The sequence below is a fragment of the Myotis brandtii genome, unplaced genomic scaffold (genome assembly GCF_000412655.1).
Source record: "Myotis brandtii unplaced genomic scaffold, ASM41265v1 scaffold668, whole genome shotgun sequence".
Classification (NCBI taxonomy): Eukaryota; Metazoa; Chordata; class Mammalia; order Chiroptera; family Vespertilionidae; genus Myotis; species Myotis brandtii.
In genome coordinates, this window is record NW_005370597.1 from 1,262,650 (window position 1) to 1,276,767 (window position 14,118).

The 14,118-nt window shown below is 38.2% G+C and overlaps 1 protein-coding gene across 8 annotated transcripts in view; it reads left to right on the plus strand.

The window, feature by feature from the left end:
* Positions 1-14,118, plus strand: part of CTNNA1 (catenin (cadherin-associated protein), alpha 1, 102kDa) — a 298,927-nt gene that overhangs the window by 169,244 nt on the left and 115,565 nt on the right. For all 8 annotated transcript variants that reach the window (XM_014529051.1, XM_014529054.1, XM_005881025.2 and 5 more), the window contains exons 4-5: positions 7,559-7,725; positions 8,243-8,362. In XM_014529051.1, the coding sequence (XP_014384537.1) occupies positions 7,559-7,725; positions 8,243-8,362 (287 nt within the window). The remainder of the gene's footprint in view (positions 1-7,558; positions 7,726-8,242; positions 8,363-14,118) is intronic.

Genomic DNA, 14,118 nt, shown 5'->3' on the forward strand with positions numbered 1-14,118 from the left:
CTGTGCAGGGCTTGGGCGGGGCGGGTCCCAGGGGATCTACAGGGCGGCCGGAGCGAGCAGTTATGGCTGCTCTCAGTTCCGTCCCCAGCGGCTCTGCAACCGCTGCAAACCTCGGAGAGAAAGCTGCCTTCCCGCTTCTCCCGTTTCAGTCCGGGTCCCTAGAGACTCGCCCGGATCTGGAGCTCAGAGTCTGAAACTCCCTCCTGATTGAAAACAACAACCACGCCCTCCGCCGCCGGCCTGCTCCACATGCACTCCGCACCTTAGTATTTCACCTCCGCACTGCGCCTCCTCTGAGTCTCGGTATGGATTTCTCTTTCCTTCTAGTTGTAGAATCTCTCTGCAGCCAGCCTTCCTGTGGTTCTGGGTGATGTTCGTTCCGTCTTTTAGTTGTATTTTTGAAGTGGTTGTTCGAGGCAGCAAACTCCGGCGTTAACCCATGCCGCCATCTTGGTTCTGCGGCGAACGGGACGAGCGCAGGAAAATTCCCGAGGCTCCAAACTCGACTCTTGATTTTTTATATATATTGTTTTGTGTTTTAAAAAAAATATTTTTATTGATTTCAGAGAGGAAGAGAGAGTGAAAGAGAGATAGAAACATCAATGATGAGAGAGAATCATTGATCAACTGCCTCCTGCACGCCCCCTACTGGGGATTGAGCCCACAACCCAGGCATGTGCCCTAACCAGGAATTGAACCTAGACCTCCCAGTTCATAGGTTGAAGCTCAACCACTGAGCCACACCAGCTGGGCTATATGTTTTTTTGTTTTTTTAAACTAAAAAGAATCGACAAATTTATTTTCTCATTTCACAACACAAATGAAAATTGCTTTATTTTTTGGCCCACTACTCCCCTCCAAAACTATTCTCTCTTTGGTAGGAATAGGGAGTGAATCTTCCTGTTCTTGTTTTCTATTAGAAAACACCCAGAGTCATAGTACCACGAACTCCTGGTGAAGTAGAACAAGTAATATAAAACTGATAGAAAGAGACTCCCCTATTTCCTTATCTCTCTGGTTGAGTCATTTCTGGTGGAGTGGGGCACCATCATGGGACTGGTGGGAGGTCTCATCATTGGGGGCCCAGGCATCATTGTATGTGCCCTCCCATAGGCAGCTTCATTTCAGGAGCAGGTCCCACTGGCATCATCCCAGGAGTAGGAGGACCTAGAAGACTGGAGGTGAGGGGGGTGGGGGGAGATGGGATCATTGCCCCCTGCAGAAGGAGGAACCGAGAATGGAGTAGGGGGTATCTTTCCTTGCGGAAATGCTCGGTTGTTTTGTCAATCAGGCTCTGAGCCTACTCTTTCATCCATTTCTGATAGTAGTTTTTCACATTCTTTCTGTGTTTCCTACCAGTGCAATGTGTCCTTTTTATAGATGGAGAGTCATGGGTGAGGCATGTATCACAGTAGTCACAATAAAACATGGGCAAGTTGTTCTGCAGACCATTGGTCACTCCATTCCATGCTGCTGGAAATGACCTGTATAATTTTAACTAGAGGCCTGGTACATGAAATTCGTGCACTGGGTGGGTGGTGGGGAGTCCCTCAGCCCAGCCTGTGCCCTCTTGCAGTCTGTGAGCCCTCGGGGGATGTCCAGCTGATGGCTTCGGCCCGCTTCCTGCGAGGAGCGGGCCGAAGCCGGCAGTTGGACATCCTTAGCACTGCCATGGAGGCAGGAGAGGCTTCTGCCACTGCCGCTGCACTCACCAGCCGTGAGCCCGGCTTCTGGCTGAGTGGTGCTTCCCCTGTGGGAGCACATTGACCACCAGGAGGCAGCTCCTACGTTGAGTGTCTGCCCGTGGGTGGTCAGTGCATATTGTAGCGACCAGCCATTCCACCATTCGATCGATTTGCATATTAGCCTTTTATTATATAGGACATATTAAACATCTCAAGTCAATTTTAGTGTCATATTCCTTTTACAGAGATGACCTTTAAGAGAAATTTGAGGTCCTTGGTTTTCGCTAGTGGCTGTTTACAAATTTGTTCATTGTTTTGTGAGTAGAGAAAATTTGAATGTTATTCATGAATTAAGGATTTGCCATTATTATGGCTGTGAGTTAAAAGAGATTAGAATGGATGTAAATATATTTCATTTACTTTGTTTCTTTCAGTTCCACATATTTGTTGTCATTTGACCCAATATTATTTTGGAATGATATGCTAGCTGTCAAAGGCATGAAACTGTTTAAGAAGAACCTGGTGGAAATGAGAATTGAGAAGGTGGAGGAAGAGGAGGGGAGGAGGAAGTTATAGTGAAAGAGAAATTAGAGTTGGTGGAAAATGTGGAATTAGTACAGTGAGGTTAAGTGATGAACATTACATTTAAAGTTATTTATAAGACTTTTCACTAGTCTATTCAAATATAAGCTAGACAATTGGAGAATTTTGATTCATTTAGTTGGACTATAGTTTTAAGGAAACTACTTTAAATTCATCCAGTTCTGCCACAGTTCTTACATTTACCTCAGGTTAACACTTTTTTTTTTATTTCCAATAGTAACTGCTTCAGTTTCTTCCAATATCCTCACCTCTTGTTTCTATTGACACCCTGCTCATTTTTTAGGAGAGCCTCATATACTGTTTCTGAGAAAACGGACATTCCCCCAACTGGAAGTCTCTTGCTATCTCTACTTTCACTTCTTATCTGAGGGTACAAGAATTCCTCCTTCTCATTTTATGACTGTCATTTCCTTCTGTGGTCCTGTTATGTGTGTTTCTCTTTGTAATCTAGAGTATTCAATCTTCAATTATGTCTTTATTGTCTTTTTGCCTTCCTCTCCCCCTCAGTCTATCTGTAATAGATAGCATGGGAGAGCATGCACTGTTCTAAGCACTCTGAGAACATTTGGTTTCATATCCACAGCACTCCTGGAAGGTAAATACAGACAGTCCTCACCTTGCATGATTCCAGTGTGCACAAATACCACATTTTGTTTATCTATACATTAGTGGTAGATGTTTGGGTTGTTTGCACATTTCATCTATTATGAGCAGTCCTGCTGTGAACTTATTCATGTATAAATTTTTTGTGTAGACATGTTTTCAGTTCTCTTGGATATATACTTAGGAGTGGAATTGCTGGTCACATGGTAACTCTACATTTAATCTTTTGAGGAATTTCCAAAGTGGCTGTATCATTTTACTTTTCCACCAATGGAATATGAAGTTTTCAATTTCTCCACATAGTCACCAGCATTTCTTATTATCTGCCTTTTTGGTTATATCAAGTGATATCTCATTGTGATTTTGGTGTGCATTACTCTTATGGCTATTGAACATTTTTTCATGTTCTTATTAGCCATTTATGTATCTTCTTTGGAGAAATGTATATATAATTCCTTTGCCTATTTTAAATTGTATTATTTATCTTTTTATTGTGAAAGTTCTTTATGTTGTGGATACTAGATTCTTATCAGGTATATAGTTTTCAAAAATTTTCTTCCGTTCTGTGGGTCTTTTCATTTTCTTGATAGTGGCCTTTGAAGGACAAAATTTTAAATTTTGATGATGTTCAATTTATTTTTTCTTCTGTTTATGCTTTTGGTGTCATAGTTAAGAAACCATTGCCAGAGGTCATGAAAACTTCTATCAATGTTTTCTTATAAGTGTTTTATAGTTGTAGTTCCACATTTAGGTTTTGATCTATTTTGAAAGTATATGGTGTGAGGTAGGAGCCCAACTTTTTTCTTTTGCATATGGATATCCAGCTGTCTATCAATATTTGTTGAAAAGACTATTTCTTCCCCTATGAAGTGGTATTGCCAGCCTTGTTGAAATTTAATTAACTATATTTCTGGGTTCTCAGTTCTCTTTCATTGATCTGTATATATGCATTTGATTTTTGTTGACCAGTTTTCTCTTGCAAATTCTTGTCTTCTTGTTTTTGACAGTTCATCATTTTGGTTCTCTTCGTTCTATTGTCATAGAGTATTTCTCCTCAAATTCACAATGTCAAGAGCTCCAGCTTTCTTTTCTTTTTAAGTTTCCCTAATTTATGTGCAGTCATACAGTGCTCTGGCTTTCTTTTCTGTCTCAGGATAACCCTAGTTTGAAACCTTTAAGTAATCTTTGATGCTTTCTTTTCCTTCACTCTTCATAATCAAAGGTTATCATATAATTTGACTCCTGCCTTTATTTTTTACTTAAATTGTTTTAATTTTCACCCGAGGATATGTTTTTATTTTATTTTATTTTATTTTATTTTATTTTATTTTATTTTATTTAAAGAGAGGAAAAGGGGAGGGAGGGAGGGAAGAAAGGAAGGAGGGAGAGAAGAAGGGAGAGAGAAACATTAATGTGAAAGAGAAACATCGATTGGTTGCCTCTTATATGTGCCCCAAATGAGGATTGAACCAGAAACCTAGGTATGTGCCCTGACCGGGAATTGAACCTGAAACCTTTTGGTGCACGGGATGGTGCTCCAACCAACTGAGCCACCCAGCCAGGGCTTGACCCCTCCCTTTATAATTTACTTTTCTTTCCTGGGCTCTCACTGTAGCTTTCTGACCTATCTCTCTGGTTAGGTTTATTGTATTACTTTTTAAAAAAATTAAATATATTTTATTGAGTTTTTACGGAGAGGAAGGGAGAGGGATAGAGAGTTATAAACATCGATGAGAGAGAAACATCGATCAGCTGCACGCTCCCTACTGGGGATGTGCCCGCAACCAAGGTACATGCCCTTGACCGGAATAGAACCTGGGACCCTTCAGTCCGCAGGCCAACGCTCTATCCACTGAGCCAAACGGGTTAGGGCTATTGTATTACTTTTGTTAGGTTAATCCTGTGTATCTATGGCTTTGAATTTGCTCTTTGGTTCAGGGATTCTTCTTTGTACTCTCTCCGTCCCCGTCTTCCATTAATTTGAGAACTCAGCTCCCAGACATGCCTTCTTTTTATATACCTCATCTTGATAAGTGGTTATAATAATACAAGCATTGGCATTACAAAACCTGGTTGTACCATTTACTATTAGATAACTGTGATTAAGTTAGTTAACCTACGCTTTAGTTGTCTTATTTGTAAAGAAGGGCTAATATTAGCCTAACTTTCTAGGTGGTTGATATGATTAAATAAAATGTGATAGTGCCATAGAGTGGACATTTAATAAATGTTGGATATTATTATGTTGCTTTTTCGTTTTTTAAAGTGCTAATTCTTTTAACTCCACTGCCCAAAGTCCTTCCTATCCTTGGAGGGTAGAGTCTATTTCAGAGTGCCTTGTCTTCTATAAAACTTGCTGGTCATTAGTATCTCCTCCTTTGAAACCTTGTAGTACTTTGTGCCTTTCTTACAGCTTGTATGTTAAGATGCTACATGATTTCTGTATAATCACATTCCTCTTTTCTGGACTATAAACCGTTTGAAAGGAGAGATAGTCTTGTTTAGCTTTGTTTACCTGCCAGTGAAATTGTTTGTTTTAGTGTGTAATGAAGAAGCTCTCAATAAATAGGTGAAATTCTATTTATTGTATCTCTTGTTTAATATTAATATTGCCTAAGGCAAAAATCTTTTTCTGTAAGGCTTTTGAGACAACTTCTTCTATGAGTAAATAGCTTTTCCTATTATCTTCCCATGGCACCATGTCCACAGTGCCATTGTAAGTCTGATTGCATTGTGATACATGCTAATTTGTGAGCCCTTCAAGTATAGGTGCCTTGTCTTAATTAGCTTTTAATTGTTTGCTTGTCTGTCTTTCCCCTTCCATAGAGCTCCATGAGGATATGGGTTGTTTCTTGTGCACTATATCACTATACTTCATACAGTCTTTGATGTATTGTGGGTGTTCAAATATTTGTTAAATAAATAAATAAATAAATAAATAAATAAATAAATAAATGTGCTCTGTCTTTTTAAGTACCATGAGGTAACATTTTAATGTCGTGTATCCACATAATAGTTACCATATGTATGTATCTTCATATCTGTGTATTTTACATACAGAAACAAACTTTTAACTGTGAGATTCTTCATTGTGAGTTATTTCTGACCTAAGAGATATGCAGAGCCCAAGCCTGTCTTATTCTTAGTATATATGGTGCTTCTAAACCTAATTAATATATGAATCTGAGGATGAATTCCCACCTGCACCCCCAGCAGCTCATGTTATGCAAGTAAATTTGATAGTTAGGAGAAATTTGGTAGATCTCTTCAGAAGTGGCTAGGTTTCTTGAGAGTGTACGTTTTTACATTTGTGGAAGAGAAGAGAGAGTGAATGGCCTTTAAGCTTTAATCTGAAGTGGACACATTCAGTCAAGGGAAGAAGTATATGATTCTCCAAGTACATAAACATAGTCACCATATAGGTACTAACAGTATAACTGGTGGAACAGACATAGCCCTGGTCCTCTAGTTGTTTCCAGTTATAAGAAAAGAGGGACGATATAGGCACCTAAATGATTACTAATAGAAATGAATGACAAAAACTGTTATTTTACAAGTTTCTAGGAAATGTTATATATAAATTTTTAGCACTTATTTTAGGGTTATATAAGCTGGATATTCCTAATAACTATAGTAAAATGTATATGTTTTTAGCTTAATTTTCTTTATTATGGATATAATACTTGTTTGTTATATAAAATGTAGTTTTTTTTAACCCTTACTTCAATCTTTCTTTTTTAAACCCAGATTACACACATTTATAATTTTTTTCTGTTTAAGGTTCCATCATATGCCTTAACATTTTTTTCATATATATGTTTATATTTGCAGAATAGTCAATTATAAGTTAAATCATAGTTTATTTAACTAGATGCTTATTGTTGAGTATTTGAGTTCTTAGCAATGTTTTACTATGAGAAAAATGAATGCCAGTGACTGAACTCTGTCTTCCCATATCAGTGAGTCTCTGTTACTGTTAGAGCTGTACACATTAAATAGTTGGGATGGTTAATGAAGTGTGGTGGTCCTGCATAATGGTTCCTATATTTCTGTGTAATTCTGTGGATGTGAGAATAAATTGCATTAGATGCATTTTTTTCTCCCACTCAAATCTTGGATTTAGTTTTCTTAGGATACATATAATGTTCTTTTTTGAAAGGCGTATTATTAGATTATTGGAAAGAAGTATTTTTTAAGACTTTTGATATATAGTACCAAATCATTTTCCAAATATTGTGCTTTCACTAGCAACATATGAGGGTGCTTTTCTCTTAGTAACAGCTCTAAAACAAACGAAAGAAAAACACAACAACAAAAATAAAAATCTTAAACTAAATTTCATGCATGAAATATACAAAGCTTGAACTATTTTATTTCACTTATTTTATTTTATTTTTTTAACCCTCACCCAAGGATATTTTTCCATTGATTTTTAGGGAGTGGGAGAGAGAGGGAAAGAAACATTGACGTGAGAGAAACACATCGATTGGTTGCCTCCCGCATGCACCTGAACAGGGCCCTTGACCGGAATCAAACCCAGGACCCTTCAGTCCGCAGGCCGACGCTCTATCCACTGACCCAGACCGGCCAGGGCTATTTTATTTTTTAAATGTAGAACAGCTGTTTGGCTCATTTCTGCTGTTTGTTTTCTTCATTCTGTAAAACAGGTGATTTGATGAAGAGTGCTGCGGGAGAGTTTGCAGATGATCCCTGCTCTTCTGTGAAGCGTGGCAACATGGTTCGGGCAGCTCGAGCTTTGCTTTCTGCTGTTACCCGGCTGCTTATTTTGGCTGACATGGCAGATGTCTACAAATTACTTGTTCAGCTGAAAGTTGTAAGTACAGGCTGTGTCTGTAATTTGTTTTCTCTATCACAGTGAAAGTGCTACTGGCCATACTTAATTCAGCATTCCTTGAGATATGGAGTGGTTTACCTAAATGGACCAGGGATGTTTTTGTTTCATTTCCACTTATTCCTTTATTCCAGTTGTATTTCATACAGGTTCTACTGTGACCTGTGTTGTCTTGATTCTAATGAAGAACTTGTAGCAAATGTTTTGTTTTGACTCCTTTCTTTTTTGTAATACTGATTAAACCTTTCCTTGTACCAGTAGAGTTCCAGAGTTGAGAAACCAAGATATGTTAAATTGTATCCTTTAAATAGAAATCAGTAATACTGTCCTTTTCAGCTCCCGAAAAGCTCCCATGTAGTAGCTGCTCAAATGTTTGAGTGCCATGTAAACTAGAGAGAAAGTTTGAATTGCTGTCTGAATTGCTGTTGCAGGACATAAAAAATACTTTATATAAGAATTGCTTAGAATTTTTCTTTTTTTGGGGGGGTATATTTAATAGGTGGAAGACGGTATCTTGAAACTGAGGAATGCCGGCACTGAACAAGACTTAGGAATACAGTATAAAGCCCTGAAACCTGAAGTGGATAAACTGAACATTATGGCAGCTAAAAGGCAACAGGTATAGTCATGATTTAGGGATATATTAAAACTATTTATATTATTACTAGTTTGAAAAATTTATTTTACCTAAGTTTTACAGTACCTCTGTCTGCCAATATAGTGCCATTAAAACATTTTACTATTTTAAAAATTAAGTTGTATTCACGTTATGCTTTTATTTTCAGTCTCTTAAAAATTTTGCTTTAAGTAGCTTGGCAATTTGTGATAGTGTAGGAGAGGTAATAGTTATGTGCATTTGAGGATTAACTTGAGTTGATAATGGAATTTATCTCAGGTTTTTAAAAACCTTAAACCAGTTCAAACATACTGGAATGACTTCTATATCAGAAAGTATTTTTCCCCTCTCCCCATATTTTTTCACTATTTATGTATATTTTAGATCTGAGGAGGTGGAGGACCAACTAGTTAGTTATGCATAGATTTTCAAATGGGGCGGGGGTGGGGGGAGGTTCACACCTGCATTATTCAAGGCTCAACTGTATTTCTTATTAATTGCTATTAATAGTTTCCATAGTGTTAGAAATTTGTGTTATGTGGCATGTGGATCAATGCTCTTATTTTCAAGCTTTGCTAAATCTTTGGGGGTTTTTGCTGTTAGGATGCTTTGAAGTCTTCCCGTGCCCTTCCTGTTGGATGCTGTGTGTTAGGTGTGTGTTCTGTAGGGGAGATGCATATGTCACCGTTCAGCCTCCTACAACTTCCATAGTCCTGATCAAGCTTTTAATTCCTCTTTTTAAAGAAGCCCAGAAAAATATCAATTATTATTATTGTTAGCCAATACCTAACCCAGTTAGGATATTTTACATTGCAGTTCACAGAAAAGCCAGCTCCAAAACTACTTAACAATGGAGGATTTATTTTCTCACTTATTAGAAATCGAAAGTTATATTTCTGACTTCAGGATTGTTAAACTTAAAGGCTTTGCAATATCAGCAAGGATCCAGGTTCTTGACATTTTCCAGCACTGCCATCTTCAGTGCCTGGCACTGGATGGCTGCTGAAGCTTTAGGCATGACATTTATGCACATCAGTATGGCCAGTGAGAAAAAAAAGAATTGTTCCTTATGTCTATAAGCAAATAATCTAGAAGCCCCTAACACATTTGCCCTAAATCTGAATTGTGTAACATAGCCATTCCTCACTAAGCATTGGTAAGAGGAAAGCAGATACTATGTCTGACTCAGAGTAATGAAGATCTACCTTATGGTCCAGGATGGGGGTAGCTTTCTTGGGGACAGAACACCCAACAAGAGCTCTGACAAACATGAGAAAAATGGGGTCAATACTCTAAATGTCCCGTTTTTGACAGCCTTAGCTTTGAAGACTTCTTAGTAACTTTCATTTGGTCATATTTATATTAGTATAAAACTAATGGATTAAATTAATAATATATGTAATATAGTGCCAGGCAGTGGGCAATTGGTGAATAGTAGTTATTGCTCATATTTCAAGCTAGAAGATGTGATCAGATTGAATCTACACCACATATGAGATCCTGTTGTGTTTTTTTTGTGTGTGTGTTTTTTTTTACATATGATAATATAGTGAGATTTGGTATACTGTCTGAGTAATATAGTTAGTGTATGATCAATGTACTTTTAGCATTTGTCCTAGTCTTGGCTTATGTCTCTATCACATAAATTTCAAGTAATTTTTTCCTTTTGCTGGGGCTGATTAATCCTTAGAACAGCGGTTCTCAACCTGTGGGTCGCGACCCCTTTGGGGGTCGAACGACCCTTTCACAGGGGTCGCCTAAGACCATCCTGCATATCAGATATTTACATTACGATTCATAACAGTAGCAACATTACAGTTATGAAGTAGCAACGAAAATAATTTTATGGTTGGGTCACAACATGAGGAACTGTATTTAAAGGGCCAGAAGGTTGAGAACCACTGCCTTAGAAGAACTTGTTATATATAATAGTATGGTAATTCTATAAATAACACAGGCTGGCCAAATTATGTCTATAATTTATTTTACTTAATGTTCTTGATATAAATGCTCACTTGAATACCTGAAATAAATATTAGTTATATTTAAAAAATAAAGTTTGCAAATAGTAGCACTGTCTTAAAACCTAGTCAGTCATATCTTGGTTTATGAAGACTTAATATTATGTGAAGAAAGTGAGAACATTTAGACTGATACTGTTGTATATCTTTGTAAAATGGTGGGATAAATAAATCAGTGTTGTTCTTGAGATAAAACATAATAGTCCAGAATTTTGTATGCTACTGGAGAAACTTACTGGAAATGCTGCCAGACTTTTAATCCTGTGTGCCATGAATCCATAAAGAGTTTCAAACATTTCCAAAATAAGATGTCATAAAAATCTTGAAGTTATTCATTAACATGCTGGATGATCTTCTGTTTGCCCTTCCATATCTGTTTTCTGGCCTTGTGCATACTGCTCTCTGCCCTAGGAACTTCACCTGTCTAGACTGCATCCAGGGACTCCTTTGCCCTCTGGCTCTTGGTTGCTTTGGCCAATGGGAGCATGAATAGAAGATCAGAGGACATAGGAGAGTGAGGCTGGGGTTTTATTCTCCTGGCTGGTTGCCCTTGGGTGGCTAAAAGTCATATCCTGTGTCTGGTGGTATTCTCCACACACCTACCTGTTCCCTAGATTATGGTATCTACTGTTTTCTCTTGTCTCTTCAGGCCTAAGTGCTCTAATGACCTTGTGGTTTCCCTGTATTTTGCCCAGACCTTTGTAGCATAGTCCCTAAACCATCTTAGAATTACATAGCTTGATTTTACTATCTGTTTACTGCTGGTATCTTGAGTGATACGTGTTCCCACTTTAAAGTTTGTCTTGGGTTTGTAGTATGTGATGGTTATTTATAGATTTTCTCGGGTTTAACTCTTTAACCTTTAGCCTTAACCTCCTATAATAAAATCCATTGAGTAGGCTGGCTATAGGCTCCTGTGTGCCTCCTGTTCATAAAATGGCCTTTTATAGGTCTGGGCCTTGGTATGTATTCTTATAAACTAGTGTTTTTCTTAGGAAGTAGACTGCTACTCATTTTATCCTAAGGTATCAGCCTGGTGGAAATTTTTCCTTTTGCCTATTGCCCACTGGCCTCCTTCAGTAACTGGTCCATTTTCCACACTTTTTTCCTGGCAGAATTCCTCTATTACTGTATGCTTAGTCCCCTAGACCAGCGGACCTCATGGACTACTGGTTGGCGACCGCTGCTCCAAAGGTTTCCTTAAACCAGCGGTCGCCAACCTTTCGGACCTCACGGACCACCAGTGGTCTGCGGGCCACCAGTTGATGACCGCTGCCCTAGACTGTTTTCACCTTTGACTTTTTCATCTGTTCCCAGGCGTGGTATGTAATAATTTACCTCCTCATTGAGCCTCTTACCTTTGCAGGCAGCCCTAGTCCACAAAAGGGATATTTCCTCAAGAGCACTATTTGGGTTCCATGTGTATACTGGCTCCCTTAGCCTCCCTTGTATCATTTAAGCAGCAGCCACCTATTGAGGAAATGTTAAACCTCATAAGGTCTATAGGCTCTATGGAATTTATCTATTTCTTCGGGGTTTTCTGAGCAAAAACATGTAAAAGAGTTTCTTCAGGGGTAGGGTATATCATTCCATCTACCCATCCACCTACCCACCCACCCATCTATCCGTCCACCTGCCCACATAACCATTTATTCATTCACCCATTTCTGCCCACTCTCCTCGCTCCCTCCCTCCCTTCCATAAATTATCTACAGGCATATAAAGTCTGGGTTCAAGGCAAACTGTCCTTTTGAAATAGTCAGGAAACCTGCTACAACTTTTGGCAAAGTCTTTCACATGTTAAAACTCACATCCTTACACATTCTCTCTTCCCAGCATTTTTGGGGATCCCTGAGGGTTCATTCAAAGGACCTGGGTGGGGATTGTTTGGAGACCAGAGTCCACAAAACTAGGAGCTCCATCCTAGTGAGGGCTGTTGCTAGAAATAATGAATAACTCTAAAAAGGTGTTTACTGTGTGCTAAACACTGTTATAAGCCATTTATAAACACGAACTCAGTCTTCACAAAATGGTGTAAGGTAGATACTATAATTGATCAGATATTAATTCCAATAGATGAAGGAAATATAGCACAGAGAGGTTAAATAATTTGGCAAGGTCATTCATCTAGTAAGTTGTAGAGCCAGGTTTTGAATTGGGGCTCTCTGGCTCCAGAGGACAGGGATTTTGTCTGTTTAAATTGCTACCATAATCCTTAGTGTTTAGAACATTGCCTGGATATAGTAGTGCTCAATAAATATTTATTTAACAAGTGAGTGAATAAGTGAGCCACTTACCTGTACTACACATCCATCCTGGAATGGAATTCTGCATGTGTTTCTAATCTTTTACTTTTCTTGGGCTAGAATATTATTGGCTGACTAGAAGTGCTGAATTTCCATTAGGCTGTAGGCTTTTCTTTGATGATAAGGGTAAAATAGATGGGGCAGAGGTTAGTCATTTGAGTCCAAGAGAAGACATATGATCAAATTTTATATTAAGAGGGAAATGAGAGGAAACTTTCACTTGAATTTCCAGCTCTTGGTAATAGAGAGTGTTATAGATTGCTTAGAAGTTAGCTTCTGTTTCTTGGTAACTGCATATGATGTTGGTTCAGTTACATTAAAAGCAGTCATTTCTTCCTTGTGTTTTCTGTTTGTTCCTGAGTCTGCCTAAAACATAACTGAATTGGTGAAGTTGAAGAATCATGAAGATTAAAGTAGACCAAAGGACTCTTACTTCATAAGTAATTTACTAATATTATATTGCTTAATAGCTCACTTTCCCCACTAATTTGGATTACTTATAAGCACTATATATCTTGAAAAGAATACTTATCATCGATTATTATTTGTATAGTAAATAGTGCTGTCTTGTGATAGTGTCCATTTTCATATCTGTACTTAACAAACTCTACTTTCTTTGTGTTACAACAAAAGCAGTTAAAAAGAGAAAGTAGTGCTCCAGCCGGGTGGTTCAGTTGGTTGGAGCATTGTCCCATACAACAAAAAGGTTGCAGGTTTGATTCCGGGTCAGGGCACATACCTAGATTGTGGTTTCATACCCGGTCGGGGTGTGTACAGGATGCAACCGATGGATGTTTCTCTCTTATATTGATATTTCTTTCTTTTTCTCTCCCCCCATTCCTCTCTCTAAAATCAATTAAAAAAAAATCAACATCCTCAGGTGGGGATTAAAAAATAATAATAGTGAAAGTTAAGGCACTTTGGCAGTTAGGACAAATGATGATACTTAGTTGTCATAGATTCAAATATATTCCCCAATACTTGGTAAATAGGAATCTATTCAGAGATACATTGTGGTGAGGGCAAGACATTTAGAAAATGCATACAGAACATGTGCACCAGCTGCTTTAGCATAATGGTTAGCCCTAGCCCCGTGTCATAGTTTGAATCTTGAGATGATAATTAGTTCTTTAAATCCAGGGGATTCTGTTCTGCGTATTTAACCTGATGTAGTCTTTGGAAAGGTAGGTTTTTGTTGTTGTTTTGTTTTTAATTCTCCAAATTCAAGCTAAACTTTTATTTCATATGGTTGAACTCCCCAGGCTTCTCCTAAGCCTTGCTATTTTCCAGGAAAACATTCTTTTATATCCTCTTTAACTATTTAAGCAAACATATGATATTCCATTTAAGAGCACTCCTGTTGGTGCCTGATTTATGTTACTGAGCCTACACTCGGAAGGAATTACATGGTGTGATCTAAAAACCAGGCTGC